The 20,150-nt window shown below is 52.6% G+C and overlaps 1 protein-coding gene across 8 annotated transcripts in view; it reads right to left on the bottom strand.

The window, feature by feature from the left end:
- SSBP3 (single stranded DNA binding protein 3) overlaps positions 1–18,454 on the bottom strand; it is a 150,147-nt gene extending 131,693 nt beyond the window's left edge. For 2 of the 8 annotated variants that reach the window (XM_059689467.1, XM_059689471.1), the window contains exons 1-4: positions 17,974–18,453; positions 16,904–16,976; positions 16,619–16,680; positions 13,915–13,999 (exon numbers count right to left, since the gene is read on the bottom strand). In XM_059689467.1, the coding sequence (XP_059545450.1) occupies positions 13,915–13,999; positions 16,619–16,680; positions 16,904–16,976; positions 17,974–18,029 (276 nt within the window). In that variant the 5' untranslated portion in view covers positions 18,030–18,453. Of the gene's footprint in view, positions 1–13,914; positions 14,000–16,618; positions 16,681–16,903; positions 16,977–17,973 lie in introns of all 8 variants that reach the window. The other 6 variants (XM_059689472.1, XM_059689469.1, XM_059689468.1 and 3 more) reach the window with 6 other exon arrangements.
- Positions 18,455–20,150: the final 1,696 nt, after the last annotated feature.

Raw genomic sequence — 20,150 nt, 5'->3', positions numbered from 1 at the left:
AGAAACACAAAATGGAGAGAGCACTTGCTCCAATTCAAACGGGCCTGCCCTATTCCATCCTCAATTCTCTGCCTGGCTTTCTATACCTCTAAATCCACAACTTGGCCCTACTTCTTGATCCCATCTTCCTCCCAACCAAGATGCCCCCCTCTCCTCTCTGTCCACCCTCCACTATACCTACAGAAATTCCCTTCTTTCTGCTGCTTTTCTGCAACCCTCCATTCCCAACACCCCAAACCTCAGACATCCCTTCCCCATTCCCCAGCTCTTCCTCACTTTGCTCAGCCCTAAAGCAGAGGCCCTAAGAACATTCACATCCCATCTGTCCTTCTCGCTGGATTGCCCAGAGACTAAGGCCATATTTTATAAAAAGTAGGATGTTGTTATTCGCCTGCACTAGTGTGAGGTCCCACCACACTTAATGTACACACAGTGGTATATTTCCTCCCTGAGTCTGTCTCCTATTGCCGAGAGCTTACTAGGTGTTGGTCAGAAAAACCCCTTAGGTGGCAGACTAAGGGAGACCCTAGAAAGAACTCTAACTCAATGACTCAACTGCTTGAAGCTAAAATCAACTTTTCCTTTAAAGCAAAAACCAAGCTGCCAAACGCCAGGCCATCCTTCCTTCAAAAAAGGAAGGCTTTCCAACTAACCCTTTCACCGAAATCCAGTGTGGCCTCTTAACTAAAATCCCCCGCTACTCTACAGAAGGGCCTTCTCGGAATATTTTCCTTCAAAAAAACATAATTTACACATCGAGTGTCTTTACTTTCCAAACCATTCAGAATTAGGGAAAGGGGGGGAAAAACACGTCTGTTTCTATTTGAAACTGTCAAAATTAGCATTCAGTAATTAAAAATCACACCCTTTCTCTTAATAACCTAACCAGCATGATACAATCAGGTTGTGCCAACTCTTTAATCTAATTGACTAATTACAGATTTTAATTTAGTCAGTTACTGAACAACTGTTGACAATTTGTTTTCATTAGGGACAGAACAGAATAAATATTTAGGCTTCCAGTCACAAAGACTCCTGCGATCAGCTCTCCACTGTGACCCCAACTTCAGAGCAACTGTGGCTCCATCGACTCCCTCAGACACAGGTGCGCACGTGGCTCTCCAGCCACTTCTCGGCTGCAGCCTGCGCCACACAAACCTTCCTCAGCTCCCTCTCAAGGCAAAATCCTTGCGTGCACACAGCGGCCTCCATTCCCAAAGTACAGGCAGTTCCCAAATTCATGCACGTCATTCAAGAAGTGGCAAACACTTAAACATTGTGAAGAGAAATAAATTCAATACTACAAATCACTGGCTTTTAAGCAACAAAATAAGTTAACAGTCAAAACAGGTTTATCTGCATTCATCTCACTAGGAGGCAAACTGTCACATCTTTTTTTTTTTAGACATTCATTTATAGATTTCTACTAAAATGATCCAATACTTTCGAGGTGCATCTCCCCCCTAAGGTCCCCATCTCACAAAGTCATCCAAAAGTTTCTTAAAATAACAGTTTGCCTCAAGGAACGGGACCCTGGTTTCAAGTCCTGACTCCATTATTTGATGACTTCGTAACCATGGGCTAACGAGGTCACTTCTCTGAGCCTCAGTTTCTGCATTCAAGGAACAGGGTAGAAAGCAGACTCTGCCCTGTGGAGTTAGGGGGATTAAACGCCATACGCACGCACAGCCCCTGCCCCGGGCAAATGTGCAGTAAATGCTGGTCACTGCTGTTTCAGAAATCTCATCTGTATCCCGCACTGTCTCCAAGTGCAACAATTGGAAATTGAGGCCCCGAAGGAAGACAGCGGCCAGTGAAAAGGTCACACAGCCAGTGAGTGGGGAAATTTGGTTGAGAAAGATGAGTAGTGAACATGTGTGCCTTTGCAAGTCTGTAGGGATGGGGACTCTGAGCATCCTCTCGAGATGGGAGCTTTCTACTCAGAGTCTCACATCCCTGGGCCACCCATCCTGCCTCTAAAAGCCTTGCCTGCACTGCCTGCTCTGCAGTGGATGACCTCGTGGGAACTCTGCCCTCCAACCCTCCAGACTCCCACAGGAAATCATGAGGGACTTCCCTCCACAGAGCCCACCCCTGGCCATCCCAGAACAGAGCCAAAAGGACACACACACACACACACACACACACACACACACGCACTGCTAGATGGGTGTGAGAAGCACGGCATTGAGCCAGAGGTCCCCAGTCTGTGGACTCAGGTCTCCTGAAACTTTTAGGGACCCTGGAGAATTGCTGGTATTTTCTGAGCTCAGCAAGAATCAGGTCTGCCTCAACTGAATTGGAATCCGAATTCCCAACGTTTCTTCTGAACTGGAATTCCACCAAACTGGTGTGCTCACATCGGTTCCCCTGAGCTAATAAGAAGCTCTATTAGCAGCAACTATATAGTGCTTGTTGTTCCTATTTCTTCATCAGAATGAATGGTGACTCAATGCATGCAATCTGTTTGGAGTCCACAGTGGGGTAGGGGATTAGTACAAGAAGGCCTTGGGAGTGAAGAAATGGGGAAACTCTTCTTTAAGGTGTACGGGGTCCAAAGCCTGATGTCTTCTTCCTGGGTGAGGTCACAGAATACCAACCCAGTCCTTCCGCCCTCGGAGAGGCACAGCACCAGGCACAGCACGGTTAGGGTACCATACGACCCACAGGCAGGGCGTAGGCTTGCCCCTCCCCCCCAGGACTCACTTCCCACCCTAGTCTTCCTCGTCCCAGTATCAAACCACCCCAGGCTGGGCAGTGGGTCATCAATTAATTAGGGAGCAAAGATGTCAAATCTGGTATTAATTCTTAGGGAGGCAACGTGATGGGTAGTGAAGAGCACTTTAGTTTAAGTCCCCCTTCAACAATGCTGAATCCCTCCAGTGCCTCAGTGTCCTTAACTGCAAAATAGAAAAATGGGACTTCACCCACAGGGCTGTTTTGAGTATGACCTGAGACAAAACCTAAAGCACTTAGAACAGTGCCTGGCATACAGTTGGCACTCCGTAACTGTTTGCTATTGTTATCAGCTCTTCCTCCATGAAATGGGAAGAAAATCCTGTTCACTACACTGCCCAAATAGGGTAAGAAGGAAATAAAAACACTTTTAAAGGTCTTGGCACACAGTAAATGCTCAATAAACAACTGTTTCCTTAATTAAATAAAGGGTTCATTATTATTAAACCACAACACCATAGTTTAGTAATTTATCCCTTAGCAAGAAACCACCACCCCGACTCCCAATGGCTCAACGTCCCATGGAAGACCAGCGCTCCCTAACCGCGGGGGCCAGACTCAAACACAGTGATGTTTACCTCGTCTCATCTCTTCAAGTTGCCTTTGATGAAGGTGCTGCTAGCAAAATAATGCCAAGGAAAGTACGTGGCGACAGTCAACTAGATTTAAGTTCATTTTCTGTAGCTTGGGGTCAGAATCGACTGAAGCACTCCGGTGATCAAGTTTTCTGCAATTCCCTATTCCAGGCATTCGCTCGCTGACAGAAATTCACTGAGGTATTTAAAGTGGCAGCCATCACAACTAACTCAAATTGTATTGACTTCCCCGATGCTGAAATGCTCTGCTGAAACCATCAATTGGCCAATTCGGAGATAACGCGGTGGCTGAAATTCCCTGTCATGCTGTAAAATCCCCTTCTGAAGCAGCTCACCAGCCCGGAGATCCGCAGCTGTGGGCCAGGCGCTGCCTCATGTAACACAAGTGGGCGCGCCGAGCGGGATCTGGCGGGCAGCGCTGCCAAGAGCCGGGGCCTCCAGAGAGAGGATAACATTCTCTACTGGAAGCCTTCTAAAAGACAGCAAGAAAAGAAGGGCAGTGTGCACACGCCCGACGCCAGGCCTGCCCGCGGGGCCGCCTGCCCCCTCAGCACAGGCCGGGTGGCCAAAGCCACGGGAAGCCCAGGGCATCTCCCAAAGAAAGCTGCAAAATTCCTCACGGGTGGCACAGGCACAGACCCAGGCGCCAGCCTCTTCAGCGGAGGTTTGCGAACGTCGGTGGCTGCCCAGGGAACCAGGAGCCCATCCAGCCGCAGACTTGCCATGTTACCACCTGACTCCAGGCCTCAGTTTCCCTATCTGCAAACAGACAGGCTCCTTTGTTATATCCATTTCTATGAGTTGATGGCCTGGTCACATTTAAAACAGCCTTCTCAAATGGGGACCACAACTTACAAACGATTTTCAATTGCTCTCACCCGACTTCAAAAAGAAGCTTGAGGCAAAAAAAAAAAAAAAAGGTGAGGCCTTCTTTTACTTATTTTTGTATCACAGGCAGACAAACCAAGGCTCCGAGGGACCACATGACTTACCCAAGGCCATCTGAAAGTCCAAATTCTGTGCACTGTCCATGACACGGCTTTAGTACCCATCACCGACCAGCAAGCAAGCAGGACGCACGGCCCAACAACCGGCCGCTGCTCCGGGCCAGTCTGCAAAGCCACACTCTGTCCATCCCAGGAAAGCTGGCAAGGCTGCAGCTAAATCCCAGGCGCGGGGACGTCTGCCACCCCAGAGCCTGCTCTCTCAAACAGCCTTTTGTGACGGGGAGAGAAGGATCAGAAGAAAACCTCAGACAGAGGCCGCAGGGAGCAGCCATGCTTCTTAAGGTCAGAGGACTGTGAAACAGAAGTGAAATGTCAGGCGCTTCACCCAAACACACAAAGAGCAGGAGATACAAAGCCTGCCTGGGAGCTACGCAAACAGCTGTCACCCAGAGGGGAAAGGGAGTTTGGGAGGCTGGGCCAACCTGGGTCAGACAGGATGCCTGCCCTGAGACCTATTCTCAAGATTCTTGCTGTGGCCACTGCCTGAGCCCTGCAGATGTTCAGACAACACCCTCCACAGGGGGCCGGGAACCCCTCTTCCTCAAGGGCAGGCAGACAGGAGTAGCTGCCCAAGGCCAGCCAGCGGGGACAAGCTGCAGACTTCAAGTGGGAGCTACGAGCTACTGCTTATTTGGCAAGCATCTGCTGAGCACCGTCCACACATGCTTCGTGCCCCACCAACACGGCAGGAAATACCAGGGGCAGAGGTGCGGAGCTCCCCCAGGCACCACTCAGGAAGCGAGATGGGGAGACAGCCCTCCCAAGAACCCTAGGAGGTGGGACTGATTCCCTCCTTGTTACAGATCAGGGAACTGAGGTCAGCAATCGCTCATCACCTCGCCTCAGTCACCCAACCTGTAGGTCCCAAGATTCGACCTCAGCCTCGCCAGGCCCGTGGCTTTCCGAGTTTAGACTGAGACCCACAATAAGGCAAACTTCACACCACAACCCAGGGCACATGGCACACATAAATCCCTGGAAACAAGTTTCCCAAATTAATACTTATGTTTACTTTCTGTGATACAGTTGTTTCATTTTCTGTAATTGCCAATCTGACCCACTAAGTTGATTTCACAAGGCACTAACGGGTCACAACTCAGTTTGCAAAAACACTAAGTTACCATGAGCCACTTGTCCATCTCCATTAAAATGTGTATTTAACACGCTTGATCCCTGGGCAGGGATCAAACCCTTCTCATTTCTCAAGGCCCAGAGTGTAGCTCCCCAACCTGGGGGTTTACTCAAGACTCTGCAAGAGGCCCCAGGAACGGGGGAGACAGGCAGGGATGAAGGTAAGGGCTCTGTCCTCAGGAACTCCCATCTAGAAGGAGGAAGGAAAGAGATACAACCCCGACCCCAAATCACTCTCCTTCCGGGCAGCAAGTAGCAAGTGAGTAAGAAAGACACAAAGTTCTTGTGGGGGGGAAAAGGAGAAAAGGGGTGTTCCCAAGGGGGTGGTGCTGACAGGCCTGGTGGAGGCAGCCACACTACCTGCTTTACAGAGGGCTGACTGGCAAGGGTGCAAGAAATCCATCTCAGGTGGTGCAGTACCAAGTAGGGACCAAAGGGAAGGATCAGAGGGGGCTGGGCACAGCTCCGGACTCCGAGAGCCAGGGAAGTGGCTGGAAGAGGAGAAAAATGGGACACTGACTGAACAGCACGGGCCAGGTGCTAGCCAGGGGCAGCCACACGTGGGCTCGTCTCATCCTCACAAGCACGAGTATGCCTGATGAAGGTGGATGCAAACCCAGGGATCCAGAGAGCTAATCAACTTGTGAGCAAGCCAACGGTGGTTCATGTTTCACACTTCTCACCCCGAAACCCCTGCTCCTGTCCCCTTTTTGGCCATCAGAGAGTTGGAATTCATACAAGTGAGATAATAAGAATGACAGCACACTGACATAGCACTTACGCTGTGTCAGGCGCTATATGTAGTGTGTGTGTGTATGCCCACGCGCATAAACTCATTTAATTCTCATGACAACCTTATGAGGCAGGTATACTTTATTATTACCCTCATTTGCCTAAGGAAACTGAGGCACAGACAGGCTAGTTAAGGTGTCCACTTTGCATAGCTTGTAAGTGGAGCAAGGCAGCAAAGGGAAAAAGTAAGAGTCCAGGACCATGATCGGGTTTGCAGGTTTGAATCTACTGGTGACCTCAGGCGGGGGGGCGTCTTTCGTCTCTGGGCCTCCGTTTGCCTACTTGCAAGATGACTAGGTGACCTCTGGTTCCATCACCTGCAACCCTGCATTGACTGTATTTCCCAGGGTGGGACTGCTTACCGACTCCTGTGACCTGTCCTGACTCTCTGAATCCATCCCTCCAAAGACCAAGATCGTTCTGCACAAGTGTGTTTAAGCACTTATCACATCCTGAGCTACATCTGTCTCTTCAACAGGGTAGTGAGCAGAGCAGGCACTCAACGATGGAACTAAATCAACACCCTGACATTCGGCAGTGTCTTCTGCTCCTTGTCTGGGGGCCAGCTGACCACGGCCTAAAGCTCACCCTAGGAAGTGGAAAGAGAAAGCAAACAACGCACCCAGAACCAGTTTGTCCAACGCACAAGCCCCCCTTCTCCTTCAGGCCCTTCTCTGGAACTCCGCACTCCGTCAGAAAGTCAGGGGAGGCCCAAGGCCGGCCAGGGCAGACATACACAAAGACAAGGACACGATCCCAACCCGGGCCTCGAACCTGCTCATCCCTATCAACACTGCCATGGCACTTCACTGCATAACAGCTCCCGAGCCTTCCTCCCAGCAACTCCCACGTAGGCTGGCTGAGCAAGGACAACCCTTCGCACCTGTTTTACGGCCAAGAGGATGGACCTCAAGAGGTGAAGCCCCCCTCCCGCCCGCACCGACCCCAGCTAACAAGTGGTATGAAGCAGAAATTTTAATTGAGATTTCTGCTGAGGCCAAGTCGCCAGCTCTCTGGGCCTCACCATCTAGCTCTGTGGCAGCTACATGTGGGAGTGGGACAGGACCACTCTGTCCAACACAGATAAGGCGCGTAGACACCTCAGGGGAGCATTTATCAGTACCAGCCTGTGGCACGAGCCTGCTCTGCCCCGTGCAGGGGTGTGGAGGTGAGACAAGACAGTTGGGATGGAGGGAGGACTCCACAACATGTCAGGGCATCAGAGAGCATCACTGAGAAATTCAAGTCCCTACGGTCAACTTGCTCTCCCAGAAAAATATGCAATTTTCTCTTCCATGATATGAAAATTTGGGGGAGGGGGGGGAGGGTACTTTAAGGCTGTAAAGAGAAAGGAAACAAAATCACCAAGTACTAGCCACAGAGAAACAACCACCATAGTAGGGGGTCACCATTTCCCCATTCTACAGATGGGAAAACTGAGTGTTTGAAAGTCTGCCCTGCCAGGAAACGAGAGTGAGAACTGGAGTTCAGATATGCATCCCAGCTGCCAGTCAGAGCCCAAACCCTTCAAATCCAGAGGATTCAAGGCTCAGGGAAATAAAAGCATAGCACAGAGAGAAACATTCCTAAAACTCATCTCACCAAGGCTACAGGAAACCCCATTACTCTGGCGAATCAAAAACAAACAGTCATTATTGTCCGTGTGCTGTAAGCTCCCGGCAACATGTATTAAAAAAGTTTATGTGAATCATCTAATGTACGTGTGCCGTGGTCAGAATTATTACCAAGCTAAAAAAGATTAATTTTTCTAAATACGCTAAACCAGTGGTTCTCAACCTTCCTAATGCCACGACCCTTTAATACAGTTCCTCATGTTGTGGTGACCCCCAACCATAATATTATTTTCGTTGCTACTTCATAACTGTAATTTTGCTACTGTTATGAATCATAACGTAAATATCTGATATGCAGGATGTATTTTCATTGTTACAAATTGAACATAATTAAAGCATAGTGATTAATCACAAAAACAATATGTAATTATATATGTGTTTTCCGATGGTCTTAGGCGACCCCTGTGAAAGGGTTGTTCGACCCCCAAAGGGGTCGCGACCCACAGGTTGAAAACCGCTGCTCTAAACCCTAGATACTATGATATAGGCTACAGCTAGTGTAACATCTCTGTTATCTTGGCTGACAGGCCCTCAAGCACATACACCTCCCTTCCACTTCTCCCTCTTATACTTAAGCACACACACACTCACACACGGAGGTGGGAAGGTCGAGGAAAGGGGGCAAGGCGGCTCTGGCCTCAAGTCCCCACTAGAGAACCTGCTTCCCTTGGAAAATTAAGACAGCCTAAGGGACGCTGCAGGGAGAGCCGGGTGTCTCCCGGCTCCCTCAGCGCCAGGGCTGGCACAGAGCTGGCTCTCGGTCCAAGTTTGCAAATGCTCAGCTAACAAAGATGGCATTATGCAAAGACTGGTGCGCACGGCTGGTCTTGGAGTTCAAATGAAGTGACCACTGCCAAAAACTTTGTTTGGGTCCCCACCACTCCCCCCGCCCCACTCCTGCCTTAAAATAAAGGGCAAAGATTTGCAATTTGGGGACTTGCTGCCACTTGAAACCCATTAAAGTGGCTGCATTGCCTGGGTTCTGGCAAAATGCAATTCCAGTTACTCATTTAGTGTTTAATTAGCTACCGATGGAGGAGTCTGGCAGGCTCCGGGGGGTTAAGAGGACTTGCAGCAAATGGGGGTGGGAGCCCGAAGAAAGGATGCAACCCGAAGTCTAAGCTCCAAAGGGAGAGGGGAAAGAAACAACTGTGTACATTTTGTTTTCATAATCTGCCACACAAGGGTGCCAAGGGTCAGAGCCAAAGGCAACGCCGTGAACTTGTCAGGACCTCTGGGCAGATAGCTACCCTGGCTTATCACGGGGGACAGCGCTCCCCCAGCTACCAGAGCCCAGCTGCGGCCTTCTCCTCCCATTGCGGCCGCCCGGCCACCCTGGCGTGCCCCTGCTCCCAAAGGCTCTGGCAGGCGTGGACACTCCCTGCCTGGCAGGAACCTCAGCTCAGCACATCCAAGGAGAACCCTCTCAAATATCACTTGGCTATTTCAAACCCACCAAGGACGCTGGACCCCTGCCACTGAGCCACAAATACCTCCACTCGCATGCACGCCCAGGACTCGTAACCAACCCGCCTGCAGAGACGGGTTCCCAGCAAAGGGTGGAGGGGGTCACAGGGGTCACAGCTGGGTGGGAGCACAGGGGTAAGGGAGCTCAGGGGCTCCCAATGACAAGGTCCTCGGTAGGGAAACTAAGGTTCAAGGCTAGCAAGGTCATGGGACTCCATGTCCGCTACACGCCCAAGTTCCTCACTGGGGGTCACAGAGGGGTTTGGAATTTGGGGCAGCAGCCCGGGACCTCCTGAAGTCATGCACAAAGTCCCCTTTGTGGAGGAACATGCATTCTCTGGAAGGAAAGGCCATAGCTTTTATCACATTTCCCAGCCAAGAGAGCCAGAGCACCGTAACAAGCTCCCTTCCCAGAGCTCAGGCCCACCTCTGCCAGGGACTCTGCAATGCACCCCTCAGGAACTTCCGCCTATTCTCTGCTAAATTCAGTTCTTCAGTGAACAGGTGTGGGCACACTCTGAGTCAAAAGCAAGCATCTTTCCTCCACTGCCTGGCTACATGCCCTTCGACAAAACATCTAAACCCCAAGTCTCAGTTTCTTCATCTGTAAAATGGGGATGAGACCTTAATAAAACCTGAGCAACAGGCAGCGGTGAGGCCAAACCACAACCACATATTGAAGAAGCACTATGAACAGTATAGCAGCATGAGCTGTGCATGAAACCATTACTGCTCTTTAGCACCTTCCGCTTCAAGGCCTTATCTGCTCCATTCATTTCTTGCCTCCAAAAGGAAAACACAAAATTAGCTCCCACAAGAAGGGGAAGGACTGCTGGTGGTTGAGAGGACACCAAAGGCACTTCTACCAACCCCATGGATCTGTGAAGAGGGTCGCCAGGACCCCCCTGGGCCCGCAGTGAGACACCGTTAGCAACTGGGAGTGTCTGCTCCACAAAGGCCAGAACCAGACAAAAGTCTAAGAAAGCCCAATGGGACCTCACGGGCTTTCACCAACACTCTCAGAACCACTGCTCCAGCCGGAGGGGAACAGCACAGAAACGACAGGCAGGGTCCCTGTGAGCCTCCTCCGTGGCCTCAGAGCTCTTCTGACTACAGACAAATCAATTTCTCAATAAAGTCCACTCGGGGCACCAAGTCCCCCAATGTTCCACGTTGTACGTGGTCAGCATCAGGCACTCGGGCTTATGAACAATGAGCCAAGAAACCCGAAGTTGCCAGATGTGTGGGAGAAAATAGATGGTGACTCAAATAAAAACTCACCAATTCAGAGAAAATTTAAACCCCCTCCCCGCTGAGTCATCTGGCTCACTCCAGGCCCAATCGCCTGGCCTTGGCCTGAGCAGAGCCTTTGAGATCACCCTCATCCATCAACAACCTGCCAGAACACAAAACCACTTACTTCCGTCAGTGAGTCGAGACCAGCATCTTCCGACGGACAGAGGTCCTTTCTGGCCCTTCGAGAATCAGGCACGCACTCCGCGTCCCTGCCCAGCAAGCACTTACTACTTTTACTACCCATCGAGGCCCCAACCTGGTACCTGGGCCACACCGACTCCCCCACAAACCATGAGAATCTCTGAATCTCCTTGATCAAAAACGAAAGGCCAGTTACTGCACACTCTTATTTATACTGCACTTCATCTTCCATAAAGATTTCAGGTAACGAGTGAACCCACATTAAATTACCTGGCTCAAGATCACCCAGCAAAAATGAAGTCACCGAAAGAACACCCCTCCAGTGTTCCATGGGCTGTTCCAGACCAGGTTATTTACTGACCCCAAAGTACCTATTTTTCCTTTGCGATGTACTTCCTTACTCCTTCATTTAATTAGCATGAATGCCTACTATGTGCAAGGTATTGTGAGCTACAGAGATGAATAGCTCTGTGGATGAATGGTCTCTGGCATGGAAAAGATTAACAAGCTGTGGTTGCAAAGACAGCCCTGAATGAGAAGTTAGTCAGAATACTAGTAGGTGTTGCCATGGCCTGTGAGGCCGAGCTGCAGAGTGGGTAAGAGAACCAACCAATTCTGGAGGCAGTTATGACCTGAGCTTAGATCTTAATTCTACCACCTACCAGCTGTGAATGAACCTCTCTGAGCCTCAGTTTCTCCACCTGCAAAATGGAGCTAACATGCCTTCTCTCCCAGGGTCACTGAACCTACAGCACTCAGCACAGGGACCCAGCACATGGAAAGCTGCCAACAAAGGCTTTGTATAGGTGGTTTTTATAGACATTGAGATTAGGGAGTGATCAGAGTGTACAGAAAACTATCCTGAAAATCCTCCACGACAGAGAACATAAAAGATGGACAGAATATGAATGTGTAAGAGAAGCATGCATTCCAGACAAGAGTCCAGAAAAGAGACTACGGCAGTAATTCTAGCAGCAACAAATATGCACTAACGCGATGGTAGCCATGGGAATGCAGGAACACATGAAGATTTGAGAAGGACGGTAAGAGCTCCTTTTCTTAATTTTCTTAAATAGTTCTTAATTTTCCATTTGCTTCTTCATCTTCCCAGCAACTCAATGCTACCTCTTTAACTCCTTCACAAAAGAGACATTCCTTTCCTGTTCCCATTCCTCACTTCATCCCTCCTCCCCCTCAATCTGACTCTTGGGCCACAGGTGGATTCCAATCCAGGAAAAAGGGTTTGGACCCTAAAATCTGCAAATCCCTGGCCTCTTGCTAGCGTCTTCTAAATGCCTACACCAACTTCAGAAATCACTACCACAATTCTGCTGTCATTTCTTAACAAACTACTGGAAGCAAACCCATGCAAGTTTCCCAACCACCATACCGTTTCAAGGTGGCAGATGGAACCACAAACTGCCAAAGAGGGTCTCACATTACTTACTGGAGCACTAAACGCCGTTAAAAATCATTAGCCTCTGAAAGACAGCTTCAAAAGGTAGCACCGTCACCTGTACCAAGAGATTGGCTTGAAATAGGCACACCTACCCATCCCCCCACTCTAAAATAAAACCATTTGCATAGCAGTAGAAGACTGGCCACACAGGAACTGGCTGTCCATAGTTTTTTGTTTAAAGCACAAGACTTTTACTAGGTGGAAAGGTCAAATTCACCAACTATTTTTCTATGACTAATGCACCTCTGAGCCTCCTCCTCCAACCTCCAGATCCTGGATGTTCCCAGAACCACATCACAAGGGAACGAGGCACCTCACCTTTCACTACGAAAAGTTTGCTGTTTCTCATTCTCAACCCCGGAGAGGGCATGAGGACTGGTGAATTTCCTCGGCACTCCACTCCAAGGGCACTGCCTTTTCAGTCAAGGCAGAATTTCATCACATTGAATAGTCTCAAATCCAGGCCGCCTCCAGCTGAGCCTCTAACTCCTCGTGTTACAGGGGAAATTTTCACCATAAAGATATTCACAGTAATGGGATTTGCCCACTTGTGAAACTCAACCAGATGGGTTCTGGTCTCCTAGGCCCGTTTCAAACTCTGCACGCAGGGGACACCATGGCCTGGCCAAGGGGGTGGGCCCCGGTGACGATCAGAAAACCAACCTCCATGCCCCAGAGTTTGGGGACTATTCCTTTCCACTTCATGCAGAAGCGTGAGACAAAAATAGACCACTTCTTACGTGCATGTGTGCGAGCATGCGCGCACACACACACGCACACATATACTTAACCTTCTGCAAGGCCAATGGAAGCAGACTGAAAGGAGGCTGGGAAGACCTTCAGATATTTCCATCTCCCCCCAGAAGATCCTAACCTGTTTCATCTGATCAGAAAGTCTGACACCAAGCCAGGTTTGGAGCCCTTTTTTTTTTTGAGGGGGTTGCCATGTATGATGGGACATGGGGCAGGCATCTCTCCTATAAGCATTTCATACATTTCGAAAAACTCATCCAAGTAGACGGTGAATGATAGAACAGAAAGCACTACAATGTGATGACATTAAATATGTTCATAAGAATATTTTGAACACAGGATTATGGACTAGCCAAGGACTTCAAAGTACCCATCATCTCAGCAGACACAACATGAGCCCCCCCACCAAAACAAACACCCAAAACATAATTTGAAAGCTCACTTCCTGGAGAGTAATGCGAAAGTCCATTTCACCAAATTCTCACTCAACACCCCTTCTACTCCAAAACACAAATTTCCTATTTGCTTTATTTTTCTTTTTGGCTGTGGTCCGTTTTTTCTTAAACCAACCAACACCGAAGAGGCTCAGTCCATTCCCAGTTAACTGTCCACTCTAAACATAAACCGCACATGGTTGAGCCCTGCTCAACGCCATTTAATTCTTCAGATAGGTATCTACACACACTTTTGCATAATTACAACATTATGAAATACCATTCACCAAGTTAGAGCGGTGCTGGGAGGAGGGCACAGGGCGAGGGCAGCGAGGAGGTGGGCAGAGAAGAAAGGCAAGGAGAAAACAAAACCCACTGCCAATTGGCTGTGTATTTGCTTTTGGTCCTAAAGAAGTTAGAGCTATCCAACCCTGTAATTATTGCCAGGATTAAAATTTTGTTACTCACGTAATCATGAAAGGCTTTTGCTTCACTTGAATGTTCACAAGTGTCTCGCCTTTCAGGAGCTGCACAGTAAAGGTCCCAAAATACGCTGCAAGTTGAAAATAAAATAAGATCAGATTACTAATTATGACTCGTGTACACAACGGCAAGTGCACAATGCTCAGTGTTAACAGCACCACGTCTCCCCAAGGCTCAACCCCCTCTTTTCCAGCCTTCATTGGGCAAAGCTGGCCTAGAAAACAAAATGGACCTAACCCCTCTTGTAGCAAACCAGCTATTTGTAATAAGAGTAATAGTTCTTATTTATCAGGCACCTACTGTGTGCTAAATGCCTTACACTTAAGACTCTGCTTGTGACGACCACAGTGCTTCAGACAGGAGATTCACTCCCACTTTATACAGACAGGGAGCACTGAAGCTCAGGCACGTTAGTACAACCCACCCCCCCCCCACCCCCCTCGGATGCCCAGGCAGACAGGTAGGAATCTGTATGAGAATCCCGGCATCTGGTCTGTGCTCCCTTTGTCACACCCCTAACCCCAAATGGTTGCATTTAGTCAAAAGGTTAAATTGCCAAAGTCAGGACTATGATTCATAACCATAGCAAACTGGGTGGCTCTGCCCATAAAGGAAACCCACAGGTTCTTAATCCAGGAGCCCATACCCCCACACTGCTGGACCTCGCCCCCACTCCCAGCCAGGCCCTCCCCCAAGTTATTCTTATGCAAGAACCACTCCACACAACCCAACCAAAGAACAAGTACCAGTTAGCCAAAGGTCAACTAGGTATCTGGTCCTTTCATATTGAAATAGAGAGCCCTCCTCAAAGAGGTACCTACCCACCAGTTCAGCAAAGGAGGGATGTGGAGGGGGTGGGGCGGGAGCTATCCCAGCCTCATCCCCCTCCATGAGTTATACAGTCACTGCAACTCTTCGTATTAAATGAGAGCATACGTACAAGTCCTTTCCCGACCAGTAAAGCCCTAGGCAAACACAGGGTCGTCACTGCCTTAACATGAGGCCTTGGAAACCCTCTCCAAGGCCCAGGGGTGGAAAGGAACTGAAGGATAAAATGGGCACCAGAGCAGAAGTCTGATTCCTCCTACAGTGCTCCTGCCCCTGCTGCCAAAAGCCAGCACAGAAGGAACCATCTCAGCCGCAGCCCTGCCAGTCATCAGGCAAGCATCTCACTCAAGGTGTATGAGCACAGCGCGGCCCTCTCTGGATCAGCTCCACCACTTCCTCCCACCCCGAAGGCCGTGGTCATTTGCTCAGTGTCAAATCATGAGGCACTTTCTAACAAGACCACGACCTGAGCCCAGGACCACAGACAAGGCGGGAGCCGTTTCAGGAAGATTATGGACAGAACAGGAAAATCGGGACTTCTTCCAGCTGCGGAGGGGGGCTCGGGAACATTCCTTTCTGCCCTCTAAAGCTGAACATATTTGATTAACTCCTCCACACGCCCAAGATTTCTAACGTTACAAACTCCCCAGTCCCTTCTAAGTAACTTTTACTCACAAACCTAGCTAGATTTCTGACGGTCAGACCCGTCACACCAATCCACACTCCTCTCCAAAAACCACCACAGAAAACCCATCACCCACTCCGACAGGTCGAATCCTTCTGCCACACCAAATGCCTCCAACATTGAGCAATCCCGAGGTTGGCTAAGTAATGAAAAACTCATTTTCCCTGCACAAGGCAGAACAGACACTTCATCCCCCTGCATTTCAAAGCGACCTGAAACAGTAACCTGAGCTGGCGGCCAGGTACACGCGCTAAGATCCCAAGACATGGCACTCCATTTTCCTGAACTCCACCAAAATATCAAAGCCCCTCTGCTCTCTTTTCCTTTTCAAAAGGATGTCAAAGACTCCGCACCGATCAGTCACACAAAACATCCAGGTCTTCCTCCACAGCAGCCAGCTCCCCACTGGCTCCCCCTGACCTTAAGCCTCCCTTCAGCCTGCAGGCAACCCAAGACCAGACGGAGGGGGTCCCACACCAGCAGGACCCAGGGGCCTGGGGGAGGGTCACAGGTAAGAGAGCCCCCAACGACCAACGAAGGGTGCTCTGTGAGGTCCACAGCGACAAGTTAAGGTTTTCAGAAAAATGAAACTTTGTGGTTTTAGGGATGCTGGGAGGGGGAGCCCACAGAGGAGAAGAAGGTCCAGTCAGTCTGAATCAGTATCTTTAAAGGAAGTTGCAGCCCCTTCTTGCTTTTTCTCAGGGTGCCTGGAAAAGGCCACAATGGTCTCTCTCTCTCTCTCTCTCTCTCTCTCTCTCTCTCTCTCTGTTTTGACTTCATAGTAAAAGAAAAAAAGAAAGGATAGGCCAGTTGTAAAACAGACCTGGTATCCCCCTCCACCCCGCCCCACCCCCACTCCCTCTAATTAAAGCAGCATGCAGAATTGACAAAAATCCTTCAAGGTTTTTTGAGCCTGCCTAGCGGCCGGGAGTGAGATGGAAAAGTAAGGAGTTTCTATCCAAACACCAGGCATGATTTAGTAGGCTTTCAATAGGAGGGGAGAGAGGAGGCAAAAACTTCAGGCAGCAGCCTCTTCTGCCCTGTTCACGCCGTCCTGCTCCGTGCACCCCGGAGGGGAAGGCTTGGTGGGGTCTCCTCCTGGCTCCCGCCTTTGTTCACTGGGACCAGACAAAACAAACACACACACACACACACAAAACTATCACACAAACTTACCACCACCACGAATGCAAAAACCCAGGTGGTTCGCCCAACGTGATGTTTTTTTCCCATCGAATCTAGAGAGGAGAGAGCAGAGATCGCTTAGAGGAGCAGAGGGAAGGGGTGGGCTGGGGGCTTCCTGGAGCCAAAAGGCTGTGAAGACCAACTAACAATAAATGCCAAAAGGTGATAAAAATTCAAAATGGTGGCCACAGTGGCTGCTCCTGAAAACAAAGGCTCTCAGAAGAGTGGGGAGGCAGGGGTGTCTAGAAATTGGAGGACGGGGCGAGTCCCACTCACCTCTGACAAGAAGGTCTGTGCAGATTTCTGTGCTCCGACGTGCAGTAAATACTCGTAGACGTATAAAGCTAACCTGGAGCGCGGGCAGGGGGCAGAGAGAGGAAGGTGTCAGGGCGCAGGGCAGTGCTCCGAACCCTGCCCGCGGCTCCCGGCCCTGCCCGCGCTGTCCCATTGTGGCCCCGGCCAGAGGGGAGCCACTCGCTCGGCCCTGCCAGGGGCCGCGGGGGTGGGGGGGAAGCAGCCAGGGGCTGGGTGTCCGGGGACGCGGCACCGCAAACCGTGGGGACCTGAAAAGGAGCCCCCAAACTTGAACTTCCCAAGTGGCGCCGGGGCCAAACCCACCCAAGTCTCGCAAACTCGCAAACCACCCGATCCCATAGCTTCCCTCCTATTCGCGACACACTCCTGGCGACCCTCTGCCCAGCTCTCCGAGGGTCCGGGGACTCGGTGCTGGACTCCGGGGCGCCTGGTGCGCTCTAGAGTGGGTGCTTGATGCCGCCCTCACTACCTCCACCCCCAAAAAAAAACAACTGTCCCCCAAGCCTAGGGACAAGACGGCGCCGCCGTCCCTGCCCAGCCCGGCGCCCGGGAGGGCACGGGAGCAGCGGCGAGGCCGAGGGCAGGGAAAGGAGAGCGCTCCCGGCCGAACAAAGCCCCCGGTGCGCACTCCTCACGCCGCGGGCGGACAAAAGGAGCCTCCGGGGCTGCGGAAGCCACGCGCCCCCTGCCCGCACCCGGGGGGCAAAGTGCGGCCACCCCGGGAAGCGCCCCGAGTGGGGCGGCCGGCCCGGCTCGCTCGCGGGACCTCGCCCACCCCCGGGCCCGGCACGCCCCGCGGCCACCAAGTGCCCCCTCCCCCGGCGGCGCCTCCCGCCGCCCCTTCCCCGACGCCCCAACCTCAGCCGGCTCCCAACAATGGGCTCTCCCACGCCGCCCGCCGCGGCCTCGGGGACGGGGCCAGGCAGGCGGCGCCGGGGCCCGGGGCGCAGCGCCCCCGCCGCCCACCTGCTTCCCACCGCCCGCCCGCTCGCCCGCCCGCAGCCCGGCGGCCACTTGGAACATGGTCTTACTTTTCCCGAGCCTGCCCGTCCGAGGGCACCGCCGAGCCTTTGCCTTTGGCAAACATGGTTTGCAGAGAAGAGGGCGCCGAACCTCGCCGCCGCCGCCGCCGCTGCCGCTACCGCTCCGGCTGCTCCCGAGCTGCCCCTCGCTCCCGGCCCCCTCCCCGGCGCCCGCTCGCTCGCTCGCTCGCGCTCTCCTCGCCGCGCTCCCCTCCCGCCCCCCCAGGCGCTGGCTCCGCGCTCTTTCCAGCTGTCAAAGCGTCAGCCCCGGCCGCGGCCCCATCGCCCTGGAACTCCTCCCGCGCCGGCTCGGCCTGGGGTGCCGGTGCCGCCGCCGCTCGCCCACCGGCCCGGCTGCCCGCTGGCTCGCTCGCGCGCCCGCCCGCCCGGCTCCGCCTGCGCCGCCCTCTGCGCCTCCGGCACCGCTGCTGCCGCCGCTGCCGCTGGTCTACTTGGAGCTCAACCGAACGTGGCTACCCGGGCGAGGGAGCGGGCGGGCGTCAACGTCCCGCGATTGATGGCCGCTCCGGCCAATCGGTGCGTGGGGGCGGGCCCGGGGCGGCGGGGGGACGCCCTGTCAGCGCCCAGCCGCGGCAGTCCCCGCTGCGGCCACCGCCGGGCAGCCGCTGCCCCTGCTCCTGCGGGCGGGCGGACCGGGGGCGCGAGCCTCTCGTCTCTGTAGATGTGGGGGGGGGGAACCCGAGTCAAGATGGGGGCGCTCTGGTCCGCCGACCCCAGCGAGGATGGGGTTTGACCCGGGCTCTCCGCGGCGTGGACCACGGGGGGCGTGAGCGGGCTGGCGGCGCGGAGGGGGCGCGGACCCTCAGCGGGGCTCCCCAGGCTCCCTCCCCCGCCACGTCTCTTATCGGCCCCTCACCTCCCCTAGCTGGGCCCGCGGCAGCCCGCCCTCCATCGCCCCCTCCCCTCCGCCCGGCTTCCCCTGGGCTCCGACCCGGCCACCTCCTCGACTACCCTCCGGCAGCCCCGCCCCCGGCCACCCTCTCGCCCAGTCTGCTTCCCGAGCGCCGGCCGGGCTCCACGCTGCGAGCTGGGCGGCGGGAGCCGGCGCCGAGGCGCGCGGCTCCTCCTTTACTAGATCATTAAAATACTTGGGAAAGCCCCAAAGTGGGGCCGCGTGGAAATGGCCCTTGGCTTGCTTAGGGGGGGGGGGGACGGGAGCTTGGGCTACGGTAAGGGAGAGTGATGGCCCCCCAATTTCTGAGACCGGCCCCCACTGGCAAGTTAGCCCCTGGGCTTGGGGACGCAGTGGCGTTCCCGGGGAGGGGGGGCGCCTCCTGGGCGCCCAGCGACGCGGAAGGCGCGCCACGGAAACCTGCAAACTTCAAATCGACGGAGCTGAATTGGGGAGTGGGCGACCGGAGTCAGGCGTGGGGGGAAGGGAAGCTTCCATTGTCAGTGACCCAGGTGTACAATGGGAAATTGCGGGGAGGCTGGCAGAGTGACCCCGCTATTGGCTGCTGACTCCTTTTTACCCAGGCCGAGAACCCCGAGGGCACCGCGAGCCCCTCATGAGACTCTGAAGACCCAAAACCAGCGCAATAGGGTGGACTCCCCCATTTTCATGAATGTTTTTTAGAGCGCGGTTCTCTTTAAATGTGATAGAACACCGTCGGCACTGTCTCTTTAAAAGAGTCAAGCAGAAAAAGCTGTGTAGGCGCTGATTGGCTGCCTGTTTGGATACATCTTTAGGGGAGCCTTGAAACTGTTAGCCTAGGTTGATTTTTTTTTTTTTAACTGCGCTGTTCCAATAAACAAGTAACGCCCCTCCCCCTAACATGCCTAGCTCCAAACAATTAAAGGATAGGTCAGTGTCCTGGGGAAAACACGTTCGGAGTAGAAAGACTCAGAGCTAGATTCCAACAAAATAAAGGATAATTCCCTACCATTCAAGTTTGCTCATTTTGATCTGTAGAAGGGAGAAAAGGGGCTTTTAAAAGAAATGCCCCGCAGCCAACTGATCTGCATTGGTTCAGGAAGGAGACGCTGGGTGCATTTTTGGAGGAATGTTCTACTCCATGGAACAGCCTCCCCGAATTAGAATACAGCCAAGCCCTAGGGAGCCTCGGAGGCACACTGTTCTCCGCCGGAACCGAGCTCTCAGGAGAAGGGGACAGAAAAAGGGAAACACTGAACCTCAGTCCATGGTGGACTCTGCTGAGCCCCTA

Source organism: Myotis daubentonii, chromosome 3 (assembly GCF_963259705.1).
Source record: "Myotis daubentonii chromosome 3, mMyoDau2.1, whole genome shotgun sequence".
Classification (NCBI taxonomy): Eukaryota; Metazoa; Chordata; class Mammalia; order Chiroptera; family Vespertilionidae; genus Myotis; species Myotis daubentonii.
Note: the sequence above shows the minus strand (reverse complement) of the source record. Positions and strands in the feature narration are given on the sequence as shown.